The 16,533-nt window shown below is 35.9% G+C and overlaps 1 protein-coding gene across 6 annotated transcripts in view; it reads right to left on the bottom strand.

Moving 5' to 3' along the window:
* The window catches only part of RNF111 (ring finger protein 111), a 57,478-nt gene that overhangs the window by 23,337 nt on the left and 17,608 nt on the right, over window positions 1-16,533 (bottom strand). For all 6 annotated transcript variants that reach the window (XM_075160207.1, XM_075160208.1, XM_075160203.1 and 3 more), the window contains 4 exons: window positions 10,761-10,887; window positions 4,468-4,631; window positions 1,502-1,699; window positions 313-632 (listed from right to left, as the gene is read on the bottom strand). In XM_075160207.1, the coding sequence (XP_075016308.1) occupies window positions 313-632; window positions 1,502-1,699; window positions 4,468-4,631; window positions 10,761-10,887 (809 nt within the window). The remainder of the gene's footprint in view (window positions 1-312; window positions 633-1,501; window positions 1,700-4,467; window positions 4,632-10,760; window positions 10,888-16,533) is intronic.

The raw sequence follows: 16,533 nt of genomic DNA, 5'->3' as shown, positions 1-16,533 counted from the left end.
TGCATTGCAAAACTGCTATGACTGGCAGAGTATATTTCAAGGTATTTATGTTTGGTTTGCTTAAACAGCCACTATCATCTTACAGTCATCAAGACAATGTCAGCTGTCAATGATTACTTGTTGGATTATGACTTTCTGGAAAATTTCAATTTTTTGTGTCCATATATTCTAGCTCAGATTTTCCTTTTAATTCCCTTCTATAATGCCTGCTACAGAACAAGAGAATAATCCACAATTCAGCATCCTGTTTTATTCTCTCACATCTATAACAACTTGAAATCACAAAGGGAGAGTCACAAGAATTAAACATGCCTGGTCATGGTAACTGGTGCCAGAACTGCTGCTTGCTCCACAAGGTGCAGGCACTGGAGGAGGCCTTTCAACAGGGCAGCTGGAGTCGCTGAATGAAGGAGACAGTGGAACAGCGGGGTGAGGGTTGTGGTGGTGGTGGTGGTGATGTTGAAAGTGGTGGCCATGCTGCTGAAAGCAGCTTGTGTGCGGGTGCCCCAATGCATGATGAGTCTGTGAAGGTCCTCCACAAGGAGAATGCTGAGGGCAGCACGATGGTAACCTTGGCATGGCCGGAGGGCCAGTTTCCAGTGTTGTATTAGATGCAGTTCTTCTTATATCATCTTGAAGATAATATTGAAGTGAAAGAAATTAGTAAAGCTGATCACTGTAAAGCAGTGTCTTAATAGAAAAAAAAAATTGTACTTCACGATTAAATAATTAACTGATTGAAAAACAGATCTAGACTAAAACAAAAGAAACTGGATACAAAAGAGGATGATTTAGCTATGCTGCCAAATGAACTAAACTGAATGGTTCAGGTGGATGTACTCATGGGAGCCACTAAAGGACGTGAACTGACACTTGCTTTATTCCACTAATTTAAGACATGTTATCTGTAGAGAAAAGGGGAAAGATTGTCCCGGTGGTTAGTGTGCAGAGACTTCAAATTCTTGTGCAACTGCGGTCAGCTTAGGTTTTTTTGTACCTCACCTGACTTGCAGGTAGGGGCAGAGCACCCATGTTTCAGAGATGTTATGAGTGCTACCTGTATATACAGCTCATTTATAGGTCAGTATCTATACAGATCAGTATAAATGTGCTTCCAGTGAAGTAATCTATAGAAGGAATCTATATACATCCTTCACTTCCTTACAATACACATTAAAAAAACCACCCCTGTAACACACTGCAATGGAAGACTTAATTCCCTGTGAACTACATTCTACCTCCTCAAAAAGCAAAGATGTGGTTCATTAGGTATAACCAAATCATGCCAATAGGCAAAAGCAGAAGACTCCAGCACAACGTCCTTCATCTTTGGGGAGAAATCAATGATCTTTTTCAGATTCCTGTCCTCTCAACTTATTATTGTTATGTTCAGTACTAAAAGTTCACATGCCGTTTAATCTAGAGAATGATGATTAACTTCCTCTACCTCCTTTGTACTAGGAGGCAACACAACAGTTTAGAAAGCTCTCTTATTCTGTACCTCCAGCTGAAGTACCAGCAGTGCCGCCACTGGGAAGACTAGAAGTCGTCTCTGGTGCTGCAGAGGGCTGGCTGTTGGAGACGTTTGGAGCTGCATCAGAAGCCTGCTCTGAGGTAGATGTACTAGAACTGTTACTGGAAGCAGAACTCACGACCTGCGGCTCCACTCTAGCTGATGTGGTTGGCACAACTGTCGGCTCTAGCGAAACAAGAAAGCTTTCATGTTCTTTAAGCTTTAAAAACTTCTGTGTTTTTTTATTGTTGTTGCTGGATTTTAACTATTTTACAGGAAATTCTCGATTCTGGTCTTGCCAGATGCTAAGAAAGTCGGAACACAAAAGCCTGACAGGTACAAAATACAAAAGTTAATTCTGTTTCACTTCTGTGTGGGGGAAAAAAAAAAAATTATATATTTTTTTTTAATCAACTCAAATTTTAAGAATGAATATAAAATCAATTCCCAACCAAACCTGACATAGCAAGTTTTATTTACTGAATAAAATACTATTAGAAAGGAAATTAAATTGCTTGGTACTTTATGATGAAAACACTTGCTGAAATCTTTCATAAATCCACAGACAAACTACTCTATGATTAAGTATTACCCTTACCATTTTTTTAATGCCTACAAAGTGCAAAAAACTTTCACATAACTAACCAAGAACAGCATAATAATATCTAAACTAGCAGTACTACTTTACAAACTTCTATCATTCTAGATGCATAGTACTAAAGGCTTAGCAAGATAAACTTGGTTTCTAGTCTCAATACACATTAAAAGCAGATTCATTAAACCAGTATTTGAGATTTCTGTTAGAAGTTCATACATGTTCATTTTGCATATTGTAAAGGTAATAGTCGGCAATATATTTAATTGGATTCAGGGAAATACACCAAACACTCGATAAATCTTGTCCTCTACTATACAACTGTAAAAAGGTTAAAATTAAAAAGATGCTTGGTGGCATAATTCAAATTTAGTTTTGAAAAAGTCTGCCTTTGACTTTAAGTTTGAAATTTCTCTCTAATTACTGACAAGGCAATGACATGACTAGGAATATGAGATACCATAAAAGGGAGTATCGTCAAAAACAGCTCAGGTTTTTTTAGTAAAAATGTCTGCATGGATAGCAGGGGGGAAAAAAAAGCATCAAGACACTTCAAATACTTCTCTTACACAAAGTCTCAAATCAAATATGACTAGTTTTCAAGGTTTCTCTCTATATCTAGTAGGTATATCAACAACTCGGCAAGCAAAGGAATAAACATATCTCCCTTCTTGCAAGTCTTCCAAACTCATCACATTAAAAAACCATTATCTGATACCTACATTTAAATTCCTTTGGATTTTAGAGTGGCATTCCTATATACTGATTTTATTTAAAGGAAAACATTTTGGGAGAAATGTATCAATGTTTAAATTCAGAAAAAACCAGCAAGTATATAGGACACGTATAGCCTAACACTGATATGTGATCACACAGTGCTCAAGACTGGATGCTAATATATTCTGAAAGCAATCCTGCAGTCAGACAATTCTCAATTCTATCAGCCTCAATCACCCTGCTAGCCTGTTACTGTTTTAACTCACCATCAGCAATACAGTTCTGTTTCTCCCCCCCCCAAACCAGTAAAAGCCAGTGGGCTTGCTCAATCTTAAACTACTAGCTAAGAGAAAATTTCAACACACTTCACAGACATTAATCCAGGAAGATAGATGGAGATATGATCCTTATGCTCATGGAAGTAGCAACCAAAGTTTTAAGACCAGTATCTTTGAAGACATCAGTAAAGTTACGATAAAGCGCGTAGCTGCCTTGTAACAGTGTTAATTCAGATTTTTTATCATTTTATACCAGTTCATGTGTGAAATTTGATGCCTAAACCCAAAAATAATACCCCTGAAATTCTGGAAGACTCATCTTAGAAAAGTATTTCCTCGGGGGGGGCAGAAACGGTTAGTCTTAAATATACACATTAAGAGGTAAAAGTTCATTCAGCAACCATCTTTTTTACAAGAATTTCGTTCCTGAATTTAAGGCTAAATTCTATAATTTGAGTTTAAAGAGTAAATTAAAGCAATAGATGCCTATTCCCCTTCAATGATAGAAATGTTGGGATATTTCACAGTAAATCCATAAAGAAAAGAATCTGTAAATCATCCCATCCTCTTCCTTAAAAACCATCAAAACAAACCAATTCCAAACCCTTCCAACTCTCCAACCCACCTCCAAAATCAATACAACTTGAATAGTAAGATATTGCAAGATACTAGCTTGCCATGCACTCAGGTACAGAACCACAACAGCACAAAACTTCTGTTAAACATTAAAAGTCGCATGCACCCAAGAAATCCCCAAAACCACCACCACCACCACAAAAATAAACCTGCAAAAACTCCTTCTCAACTTTTGATAATACCTGGATTTTCAGCAGGAATAAAATTATTAAGTGCCAGTAGGTTTTAATGTTAGAAACAATGAAAGGTTACAGTTTCAGAAACCTAGCATACTTTACTAGTTTGGGGTTGTTTTTTTCTTTTTTTTTTTTTCTTTTTTTTTTTGTAAATTATTTTTATTCTGAGGCCTGAAAGAGCAGTAACTATTCCAAAGCATAGGCAGCAATAGATTTTCCTCTTATAGTGTTGTACTGAAGTAAGTGCATATTTTTAAAGAAGTAGTTCCAACCTGTTCTGTAATTTCTGCCTGGTGAGTCAGCTGTCAGACACACACCCAAGTCTGCTTTGAAAGAAAAATTAGACCTAGTAGACCAACTGAGAATGGCTAAACTTTTAATTTTGAAAGGAAGGCCACAAGAGGATTTTCTGACAGGCTTGGAAATTTGTTTAGAATTGAGACTTTTTCATAGAATGGTATGTTATAACTGATGCAATTAACTCCACTCCTCTTACACTGATCATCCTGCTTCTGGAAAAAGGAAGAGATTTCTCAGACCAATGCAACTTACCATCTTCGTCCACTGTAAGGTCCACTACTTCCGCTGCATTCTGTCTCAGTGGCTGTATGACTGTGGAAATCCTACTGCGGTTCCGCTGTTCTTGAGGTCGTGCAGCATGAGAACTAGAGCTTTGTCCCCAGTGTGATCTTGTGTGTCCAAGTGTTGAACGAGACCTTAAAAAAGGTAACACCTTAAGTATTGACCTAAATTTTGCCATTATTAAATTTTTCTCCTCACTGCATTCCTATGCAGTCTGAAACAGCAGATCTATGAATGATGACAGAAGTGTAAAGACAATAAAAATCTGTAAACTTTAAGATCTTTTGCACGTTAACTTGTGACAGAATATTTTCAGAGGATAATTTCTCTACTTTAATTTAAATTTCCAAAATGCCCTAAAAGTGCAAAATCTCTGGACTTTTCTCTCTTAAATATTATTTCCCCCCCTCTCCTCTAAGAACGAACACAGCTTTGTGTAACACTTAATTAAATGAAATGTGGCTTGAGGAGAGGAAATCGTAAGCCTGTAACCATACCCAAGGAAAGGGATGGTTTCACCTCTTTAGTGTAACACTTAGCACCCATTCTATTCAATTTAGCCATACAAACCCAAACACTCAAATTAATGATGCTTTGGAGTTTAAGTTAAGAGGATACTGTCTTTAATTAAGGGAAAAATATTTTTACAGTATTGTATTTACCAGTTCACTCTCAAAAACCTTTGACTCTCCAGTGTTTACATAAATCAAGTGGCTCTTATTTTCCAGTTTGGAAAAACAATGTACTCAGACTTCAGAAATTCAGAAGAGGAAAATGTGAAGAAAGGGAATGACTTCACTAAAAGCAAACAAAACCCACTGCACAAATCACCATGGAGCTCACTCTACACTTCTGTTCTGTGTAACTCACTAACAAAGTTCAGTATATTTTCCTGTAGTGCAAAAAGCATGCTTCCTGCAGTCATCTCAACTGGCTCACACTTCAATTCCACTTCAACAGTCACTGTAATTTAAAGATTGGGTTGGTTCAAAAAAGCATCCTTTCTTTAAAGTTTGGATTTACATAATGTCCAAATTCATTTGTGTGTGTCCTACTAACACTCCAGAATAAAATCTACCTCCCAAGCCCCTTTAAAAACTTTACTATTACTCTCTGGTGACCCAAGGTGCACTTTGGTAATACAAGGAGAGGTTAAGGTCTCACCTCCTACTTCATCTTCCCCTCCCCTTCAATTAACTAAGAGTTAAGGTTCATGGGAGCACCTCCGGTTTGGTAGAAAAGGAGAGAGAAATTAGCTGTGGAAGTGTACGCAGGATTGCCAGTGTTTACTTCTCTTACAGGAACTCCAGCTTCATATCAAAACCAGTGCAGTACCTAGTAAATCCATATTTTTTGTTTTTCAATGCAAGCTGTAAATTCAACAATAAGAAATGTCTTTGGATGTTTTCTTGCACAAAAATCCAAGCAGACAACATGACAAAGCATCAAACTAGAGACAAGGAGAAATAAGGCCTAGCATACAACTGTACACTCAATGAGGTATGATTTCAGGCAAAGATGGAGGTGGAAACAAAGGACTATTGAATTGAAAAAAATCTTATAGTTAGTTATTTCCTTGTTATGATTAAATAGCACATTATTCTGAATGACTAATGGATATGTTAGCTATCTGGTGCTGTGTATATTCAGTCTGTGGCTAAGCCCACGTAATTTCAAAATGACTAGGTTAGTCCACCTCTGAAATATGTATGACTAAATTGTTTAGTCCGTTTAATGCTAAGACGACTCTCAATCAGATCTTAATAGCTTTTTCTTAATCAGAAAAGGACCGTCAGTGAAGGCTTCATAGCATTTTGATAGATACTGTCTATCTCATCCTCCTAGCTATGATTCCAGCTGCTACACCGCTGCTTGAGACTGCAGGTTACTTTACATCAAAGATTTACTTTCTCTATGCTTTGAAAGTGGCCCAATCTTGATGGACAAGGGGGGAGGAGGGAATAATCATCAGTACATAACAATTTCTTGATGGAATATGGCACACTGGGCAAAGTGAAGGACATGGAGGAAGAAACTAACATATGGATTTCTGTATGTAATTTTCTCAAACCTGAGACTGTGTGCAACATAAGAAAAAGTGACAAATTTCTATATGCATGTGACCACGTGAGGATTCAACATGCTACCAACTGCATCCCACCAGCAGCCACTCAGAAAACAAGCAGAGGAGCGTTAGCATCTTGATTTCACAAGGCAAATAAAAATCAGACAAATAATCAACCAGCTCTGGTAACAAAAGAATCAACAAAGGGATGTAATCATGAAGTTTTTGGGTAATTTCTTGACTTAAATTATGAGTAAGATTTTTGGGTCTGCAATTCTTAGTTGTGGGATAAATTCAAAGAAACTGCAGCTTAACAATTCCCACTGAAAGTGTTTTTCTAGAGACAAATTATTTTCACTGGGTTTAGTAAGTTTCAGAATAGTTTCTTCAGGAATAAATGAAAGTAAGGAAGTGTTTTTCACTCTCCTCCTTACTTCTAGAAGAGCAAAAAGAGTGGCTATCCACTGGACAATTTTACACTGATGCTACTGATCAAGTATACTATGTGTGGTTTAGGATCAAGCACTATGTATTCATTGCTGAGCAATGGTGTCCCATTACTGCCTTTTCCATAGTCCACTGCCAGTTTTATCAGATCTCCTTACTTTTAGGAAAATAGCAATCATCAGAGTAGGATTTCACTAACAGAGTGGAGGAGGATGACAAGAAATAAATGCTGTAAGGGAGGAGAGAAAAAAAAAAAAGAATTCTTAAAGCCTATAAAATATTACACTTAAGAGACAGCAAAGCTTGAAAGCAAGCACAAAATTGTACTATTTGCTGTCATGACAAGCAAGGCAGGACCTGTAGAGTTACCCAAAAAGTCTGGTTGAAGGCATTGCAGAAAAAAACCCCTTTCTCGCACAGTTCTAGCTCTCTAAAGCTTTTTCTTTATCTTCTCCCCATTCAGCATTACTACCTTTTTCTTTGAGAGGATTTTCCTTCTTGGAACATTCCATTTCTATGTTCTTTATCCATTCTCTACCTTCCGCCCACAACACATCAATAATAATGAAAGATGATCTCATGTACACTAACATGCTCCTTGTTCTACATCACAACAGATGCTTTGCCTCAACATTTTCAACACAAAACTATTTTTTTTGTCTCTAGCTTTTCCAAGTTTAAACACAAATTTTGAGTTTCTAGGGGATCCAGGTGTGTTGTCTGGAGAATGCTGGCTTCCTTCTTTCTTCCAGTAGTTTTCTTGTCTCCCACAAAAAAATTTGTATGACTGAAAGGAGGATTCAGGAAGAGACAGATTAAACACTTAATGAATTTTCTTTCCTTCTTTCTGATTTTTAGTACTAAAATGCCCAGTAAGCTTGTATGCACACTCAACCTGACCTTCAGGTATTAGCAAGTTCATTCATACAAAAAACCCCCCGTATTCAAGTGCATGAATTCCTTCAAAGTAAGTTTCACTGTAAATTGTAAATAAATTAAAATATTCCTATTATCTATACATGGCCACTTGTTTAAAAGTATTTTTTTTAAAATAATGCACTTTATCTTCCATTTAGGAAGGTAGAGAAGCCAGCTTTAACATGCTTAAATATCCCAACCATAGATTCTTACCACAGCTTAAATTTAGAGCCGACTATTAGATTTTATTTAGTAAGGTGAAGATTAACACTTCAGAATTTTAAGTTTTTTGAAATTGCCAGGTGTAAAGTTGCAACTTCCCTGCAGAATGCTTTGTATAAAGACAAATGTCGAAGTGACAGCCTCCAGAATTTAAGTAAACTTTTTCAAATCTACAATCTTTTTCACCACTATTAATTTGCATTCTTTAAGTCCATATGGGGTTATAGACTGCTACACAACTAATAATTAAGTTTTGAAAAAAATACAACTGTTAGTTCTAGAGTATTCAACATATATAACAAGCATTAAAAAGCTTAGCCTCAGATTTCACAGAAAAAAGCTAGCAGTACCATGAAGTGTCAAAAGAGGTATCTTCATTTTTGCACTTCTGATTTGACTTTTTTTTTACTTCCATCCAAAACCGCAATTTTGCCTTTTAAAAAAAATACAGTAACCTCTCTAATCTATACACAGGTTATAAAGAATAAAAGTAACTATTTATTTCACTCTGAACAGTATTCTGAGTTTGGTAAATAACCTTCAATTTGCTTACAGCATTTATATTTATAATTTTATAGTGAACTATCATTTAGATGTCCCAAAGTTGCCTTTGTTCCCTACATTGTGGTTGGCAAAACTAATATGCTTAAAACACAGGAAAACCTGCATAGGAAGTACTCTGTGTTCAAAGTATAAAAGAATAGTTTAGAAATTCCTGACATTTCAGGCTCAAGATTTGAATTTAACACTCTTCCTCCTCATAGCAAACTTCCTGGAATTGTTTTCTTACTGTATTTTTTTTTTAAACATACAATCATGACTTTTTCCAATACAAAATAAAACCCATTTATTTCTTTAATCTTCTCAAAAAGTTTTCAGCTGAATATTTTCAGTGATGTCTTTTCTCAACAGTTGAGAGCAAGTACAGTAAATAGTTAAAAAGCAAAACTTAATTTGACCATTCTGTTATGATCTTAAAAAAGATAAATAATCAAATGCCTTTGAGAAATCTGCATGTCAGAAGGTCTAATAAACCAAACAGGCCAAAAATTTAAATTCACCAGAAAGTGCCCTTGGTTCAATCTCCTCCTCACTTAAGTCACCAGTAAAGACACCACTGACCGGCGGGGGTTGCTGCTGCCATTGGAGGTAGCATTGCAGAAGGTAAGGGAAGAAAGAAGTCTTTTCCAAGTCTTTTATGGCTACTACATAAAACATTTCTTATTGATGCTAGGAAGAGAGAAAGCTGTTTATTTTTTAAAAGCATCTTATCTGTCTTTAATCAGGTTTGAATTAATGTTCTATAAGCACAATCACTTTCATCTAGCCTAATTTCTTACCCTTTAAAGCTTTACATGCAAGTTATAAGAAGCTAAAGCATGAACTTGATCTAGCTCAAGTCTTTTCAAGCATACATGTTGTTTCATAAGTTTTAATGACTATTCCCAACAAATACATTCATGTGGATAAATCAACTATTTCTAGAAACATGTTTCTAATCACCTCAAGACAGCATCTGTTGATTCCGCAGCTTTTGTTTTCTTTTAAACAGAAGGAAATATAAAGAAACATATTGTTGAAGAAATTAATTTTTAAAATGTTGATTTCTCTCATCTCTCCCCAATTCCTTTTTGCTATAGATTCGGGGTGCATATTTTTGTGAGTATGACATCCTTTGTGTGTCAGAGTTTAACAAAACAGTTAGTTAGTTCCAAGTGTTCATGAAATCTACATTATACATGCATTTGTCTTACACACAAAATCGGTTTATTCCATGTGATATTTATTCCAATAAAAGTGATTTTTGCAGGAAAACTTGTCTATTACTTTGAATTTAAAATTGCATTAGTGAAAGCACAAACTATCTGATGACAAACAAATGGAATGTTTTCATAATTTACTGCCTATTGTTCCTTTGTCATTACTTTACAAAAAATGGAGTCATTCTTCATATTCTAGAATTTTGCCTTCGTGTTCACAAACATGAAAACATACATAATAGGCAGCCATCTCCAACAGTCCCATGCACATGACAATTTCAAGTTTTCTTCTTCAAGAAACTCCACTTTAATAGATTCTGCAAAATCTGACAAATATGGGACAAAACTTCCAGAGAGGCATGGAAGAACAGGAAAGCATACACAGCAGCAGCTTCAAAGAGTAGGATGCTTTCCTGAGAAATGCTCAGCTCATCCCTAGATAGTCAGCTCAGCCTAAACTTGCCCTCTCTAGGATCTCACTGTACAGCTTTGCTTCCCCAAAATTCTGCCCATCAGTCACACTAACTACAACCACCTCAACAATTCCAGATTAGTTGAATTGTCAAGCTTTGGCAAAGCTGTGGTTTGGGTTTTTTTGTTTGTTTCTTTGTTTGGGGTTTTGGGTTTTTTTATTGTATGGGTTTTTGTGGGTTGGTTGGTTTGTTTGTTTTTGTTTTGTTTGTTTTTTTGTTTGTTTGTTTGGTTTTGGTTTTTTTAAATCAAAAATGCATACTATACCTCTTGGTTAGAATTTCTGTGACGTTACCTTATAGGCTTTTAATGATACAGAGCCTTGTGACAAACTTGGAGTCAAGCAAAATTGTATTAATACAAAGAGATGCAAGTCTCACCTGTAGCTTTCACCAACTGTGACAATCTCCACTTCACTATCTGTTGAGGTAACATTTATTTCTTCATTAGCAGTGACCTGGGGAGTGGAGGATGCTTCAATCACCACAACATCTTCATCAATACTTCCTGATGAGGAATAAGGAAGAAGAAAGTTTGTATAATTCATCTATCTCAGGAGCTGTCATTATAAGAGACTACTTTTTTCCTAGACTTAAAATACATGTAGGTAGAGAATTTCATAGTATATGTCAAAACTTTAGGTGCAACTGTCAAATACATAACCTAATTATTAAAGGCAGCAATTCTGCTGTAAATATTGAAGTAAAAAAAGGAAGGAGACACAAGATGTTGGGGGGGGCAGGGGGAAGATACGGAAGCTTACATTCCTGCTGTGTACTGGAACCAATTATGGTGAATTTTGTTAGCTGTAACACGAACGAAATTCAGTCATTTAATATAAAAACAAAATAAACTTTCAAACTAGCAAAGCAGTGATAGTTTGTTATCATTAATAGCTTTATTATTTTTTGGTTTTGTAGGTATTAAAGTCTCAAGGCTAAACAGTGGCAACAGGAGAAAAATGATGCACCAACTAATACATGTTATGTATTTCTACAACAAAATGAAGATCACAAATCTACTGGTGTTTATAAACATCTTTACACCTACACTTTCAGTGGCATTCACAATTGTGTACGAGACAGAGGAAGTTAAAATGAAACTATCAATGGTAAAAAAACAACAACCAAAAACCCACAAAATCAATGTAGAGACAAGTTTTGATAGTAAACAATTTCTACTTCAGGAAGAATGATTAAAGTTCCAGCCCAATACCCAGACACATAGAAACACTTCTCTACAGCTGTAATACTGACAGTGACAAGTTTGAGCTATCTAGAATACTTAAATTGAGCGATGGATTATTCACTCTAGTAATACCACTGAGCACAAAAGAACTTATTAAGTAAATGAGCTAAATAGCTTAGAAATAGCGAACTACCATTTTGAGTTTTGCAAATTTATTCAAGAAAAGTGCTTGAAGAATTTGGTCTCATTCAAGTCAATACTTACATCCTGTATAGACTGACTGTTCTCAGCTACTCTACCCAATGACAAAGTGGGGCAGATTATTCCCCCCCAAGTACCAACATTTTTATATTTTGAAAAAACAAGTTGCATTACTTATTTTCCAATGTCCTTTGCTTGTTTCAGGTTATGTTTATCCCAGAGAGACTGGTGCCAGGAGATGGAAAGAGCGATGTTTCCAAATACTGGTATTCACCAAATTCTCACGATTGGAAGTGACAAAATTAATTCTCAGAACTTGCATGAAAATTTTGGGAAAAAATGAAAACGTTACAGTGTCTAAAAAACAAAGTCACATGCTAAAATTGAAAATACAGAGAGGCCAATTACTCAAAGTGAAAGAAAGGCAGCTAAAGTCATCATCACTTTCAGAATAATGTAAATGTCATGCTTTTGACATCTTGCAAATGGGCAAATAAGCAACAGCTTAATTACACAAAACTGTGTTGGCTGCTTCTCAGACAAAACCAGCAAGCCAAGCAGCTGGTGAAAGGTCAGTTAGAAAATATCCAGCTATTTTTCTCCTACCTCTGCACTTCTAAACATGCACTTCTCTGAATTATAGTAAGTTTGAGAGCACTCCTGGGAGTCCACATGTCCTCAGGCTCAATATTTATTGAAATGTATGACAGGTGCAAAAGCAGGAAGATTTAGGCTTAAGTATGATCTCATTACTTCTGAAAATAAACAGCACCTCCTTGAGGACAAAATGATATGCCATGTAATTCCAGTGTGCATCTCTGACACAAGCTTATCTCATGAAAACCAAAGGGAATTCTCAACTGAGTATCTACACAATTCAGATATTCACCTTTGTCATGGTTTGAGAGTTCATTTTACTTAATCCTTTTTTTAAGCAAATCTTTAGTCAAGATGTGATTGTACAGATTACATGAATCAGACTCTAGAAACCATCAGGACTGTTACTGAATGAACAGGTTTTATGACTTCCAAAATAATAAAGAAGATCTTTAGGAAAATAGTCCAAGTTGCTGTAAGTAGAATATAGCGTAGATGTAGTTCAACTGTATGCTATTTCCTACTGCTCATGCTTTCTAATTGCACCCTCCCAAGTCAAAAGCACAAACTGATTGGCATTTCATCCTATGAAGTGCTTTCCTATACACGGAGTAAATAACACACGCTTTCTTCAAAATGAAGCAGAAAAACAACTCCTCTAAACTATGTAAATATTTGTAAGGCATTTAGTAAGGTTATATTGCTAGGAAAAAACTATGAATGTAAGTTATGATAATACACAACTTTGTACCCCCTTTTAAATAAAAAGAGCTTTCAAGTTAGTTTTATTAGAAGCACACCAAGGGGAAAAATACTTGTATGTGAACTTCGCTTATTTTAAGAACATTGCAGTAGTTTGGAGAACAGTATATACAAATTAAACAATTGTCCAATACAAACTGGTTTCATTACATTTATCTGAACAATAAAAAGTCAGCTGAATAGCAGAACTTCAGTAACATAAGCAACACTGAAGTAATGTTCATAATCCTCATCAAGTAGCTCTTCCATAACCAGACACTAGCCAGAAAGCTGGTAGTACTAAGTGGTATAAAAATCCAATCTTTCACTGTCAACAGGATTTACTGTTTCTTCTTTGCCTCTCCTCATACATTACTACAAGGAAGAGAACAGAGTTTTTGAAACATCACAAACAAAAGCACACCAGTTTATTCTGATTTAGACAAGCTCCTACAAAGCAGAGCAAAGGACAGTGTTAAAACAAAGAAAAGTCTCTGAAACAATCGGTCAAAATGAGGTCTCAGAGGACAGCCTCCTCGACAGGCTGACAGAATACAGGGTGCCTGCAGCACATGAGCAGCGACACAGCTATCAAGGGGAGCCCTCTGAAACTTCAGCAAGCCCATATATAAGGGATTTATCCTAGCATTAGAGTATTTCATTTACAAGGCAATTAAGAATTAAAACTGTACCGATACTAAAGAACTAGTGAAATATAAGATGTCTTTTTGAATGTTCTGTAGTATCAAAGCTGGGAAAAAAAAAAACGCAAGTTCTCTGCCAAATGCACTTAAAATTCAAGTCTGCTGGTTTGAAGTACTCCAAGCCATATCCTAGCAAAGCCATGATGTTTTGCAGTTCCGCATAATGTAACTTTGCAGATTAAGTTAGTATCTGAAGGTGAACTTTACTGGTATGTCAGTCAGAGTAGTTCAAGATGGTTGACTTGAATTTTAAGAGTGCACAACCCTGTAAAGCAGAAGGAAACTTTCTTTAGTGAGACGTCTGACATACAGAAATAAAACAAATGGCTTTTCAGAGTTTTTGCCATATTGTTTCTAAAAATATTTGCTCAAGAGAATTTTGAGGCACTCGCATGCCTCAAATATTTACCACATATGTAACTCTTAAGAGCTCTGGTGAATCCAAGGTTACACGTTAGCAGTAAATAGCTGAGCATACCTCTAAGGCGTCTAGATCTTTAGATCTACATGGGAATATATTTGTATATATAAACACCTGTAAAGTAAATTTCTTAGGAAGGGAATAAAACCAATAGGATTTGATATTTCAGTAAATCCCAGTTCTAATGTACTGCACAATTTACAAAACATACCAACAGCAAAGGAAAAAAAACACGACAAAACAAACAAAAAATCCAAATCCGGAAATATACCAGATGACAAAATACTTGCACATCTTTCTCAGTATTACTTTTCATCCTGCAGTCTTTTAAAAGACCGGATGTCTTTTATATAGTCCAACATGACAATGTATACTTCATTTATTTGCTTTTATGCACGTACCAGTCACTGACCAGTCATTTTCTGTCTGGAATGGACGTCAAGCAAATTTGATCTTACTTAAAGTATAAACGTGAATACCTTACTCATCAATGTATCATCTAAATGATTGACCCTGTAAGAGAACAGCTAAATCTGTATAATGAGAGTGTTACTATACTAATCCTATACTCCTTGAAGGTAATCTCCGTTCAAGGAGAAGAGTCACTGGACTGTTAGCAGCAAAATAGTTATGCAGATCTATGAGAGGTATTTTGTACTTCTCTCAGCATAATACCTATGGCTATAAAACAAACAGAAGATTATCCTCCTGCAGGTATACACTACTTCTCTCTGTCATCTCCTGAATAACAAAATGCAGCAACCAAATTATACTCTAGTTGTTTGTGACTAAATTAGCCTTTGGGCTACCACTGAAAGACTCGTTCTACATTTTAAATGAGTTGGTTAAAAACAAAACTTCTACTGAAAGTTACAGAAAGAATTTTATTAGTTTCCACTGAATTTTGTTTTTTTTCCCTACTCACATCCACGAATAATATTTTATTAGTGCATGCAAACCACCAAATTTTAGTTTGCAAGTTTTGCATATCCCAACAATTCAGACCCATCCACAGCAGTTAGTAATTAGGTTTTGTACATGACTAGTAATCAGTAATAATCACTAGCTTCTTTACAGAAGCTTCTCCCCTTTCTTTTAAAAGCTTGTTTTATGATAGTAACCTAGTGCTTAGCCAACCTAGGGGAAGGGATAAACTACACTGGCTTGAATCCAGATTTGAACATGCTCAAAATGATAATCATCCCTTAAAAACCAAAATACTTCCTCCTCTAGGCCCTAAATCACATAGACAGTAGATCTGTCAGATTAAAGTACTTTATTAAGCAGAATATAACTTTTAAATAATATAATACGATACCGTGTAGTCCAATATGTAGATCAGTAAATGAGGATTATCTTTTCCCCAGAAAGTTGTAAGATTATTTCAGAACTGTAACTGCTAGGTGCTGTTGATAGACCACATACAGTTCTGGGAAGCAAGTTTTAGAATCAAATACTTTAATAATCCAGAAGTTATAAACGAGAGACTAAGCTTTGCACAGTATAACATGTATAATATATACTCTGTGTATAATATATATAATATATATAATTATACTATTACTTAATTCTGAAAGATCACGGCATAACTCAGAGATTAATCAATCATCATCAACACAAGTACCCCACCAAGGACATAAATAACACTGGTATAATACCTAAATTTATGTTTGGTTGATTGTTGTCTTTCCCGGAGGGTATTTTACACCTATTTTGCAATTAACATGGGGTTTAACTAGTTTAAATATTACATGTAAGATAGTGAAGAAGTTATACAACACACAATTTCAAATGAGACAGTCTGATCAAGCCATAAGTGAAAACAGAAGAGATTTAAGATAAGCAGTCAAGTTCCAGTGACAGAGATGACTTATTTTGAGTTCCAAGCTTTCTCTAGATCAGACCAAGGGCCCGCTGAGGCCCACATTCTCTCTGCCAGCTGCAGCAGGCAAAACTATCCAGTGACAGTAGAAAATCCAGGCTACAACTTTAACTGAAACCTCTCACACCACCCAGCATCCACAACAATGTTACAGATGTCAGACAGCACTTTCTGGTCTACTCATTGCTCATGGACAGCTGTCAGTAAGTGTGTCTAACCCCTCTTTGAACATGCTGAACTTGAACCGCTCCTCTACAGTACCTTGTGCTGGTAAGTTCAAGATAATTACCTGGATAGTAATTCAGCTTGAAATAGATAAAATAATAATATCCTACTAGTGTTAATGTGTTTTCCTTCTTCAACTTTCAAACTTCTTGAACTAGGTGTGACCGGTACCCCCTGCTCCCGACCCCTGGTAA

The sequence above is a fragment of the Calonectris borealis genome, chromosome 11 (assembly GCF_964195595.1).
Source record: "Calonectris borealis chromosome 11, bCalBor7.hap1.2, whole genome shotgun sequence".
In the NCBI taxonomy this organism is placed as follows: domain Eukaryota; kingdom Metazoa; phylum Chordata; class Aves; order Procellariiformes; family Procellariidae; genus Calonectris; species Calonectris borealis.
The sequence above is the reverse complement of the archived record's forward strand: the minus strand, read 5'-3'. Positions and strand labels throughout refer to the sequence as shown.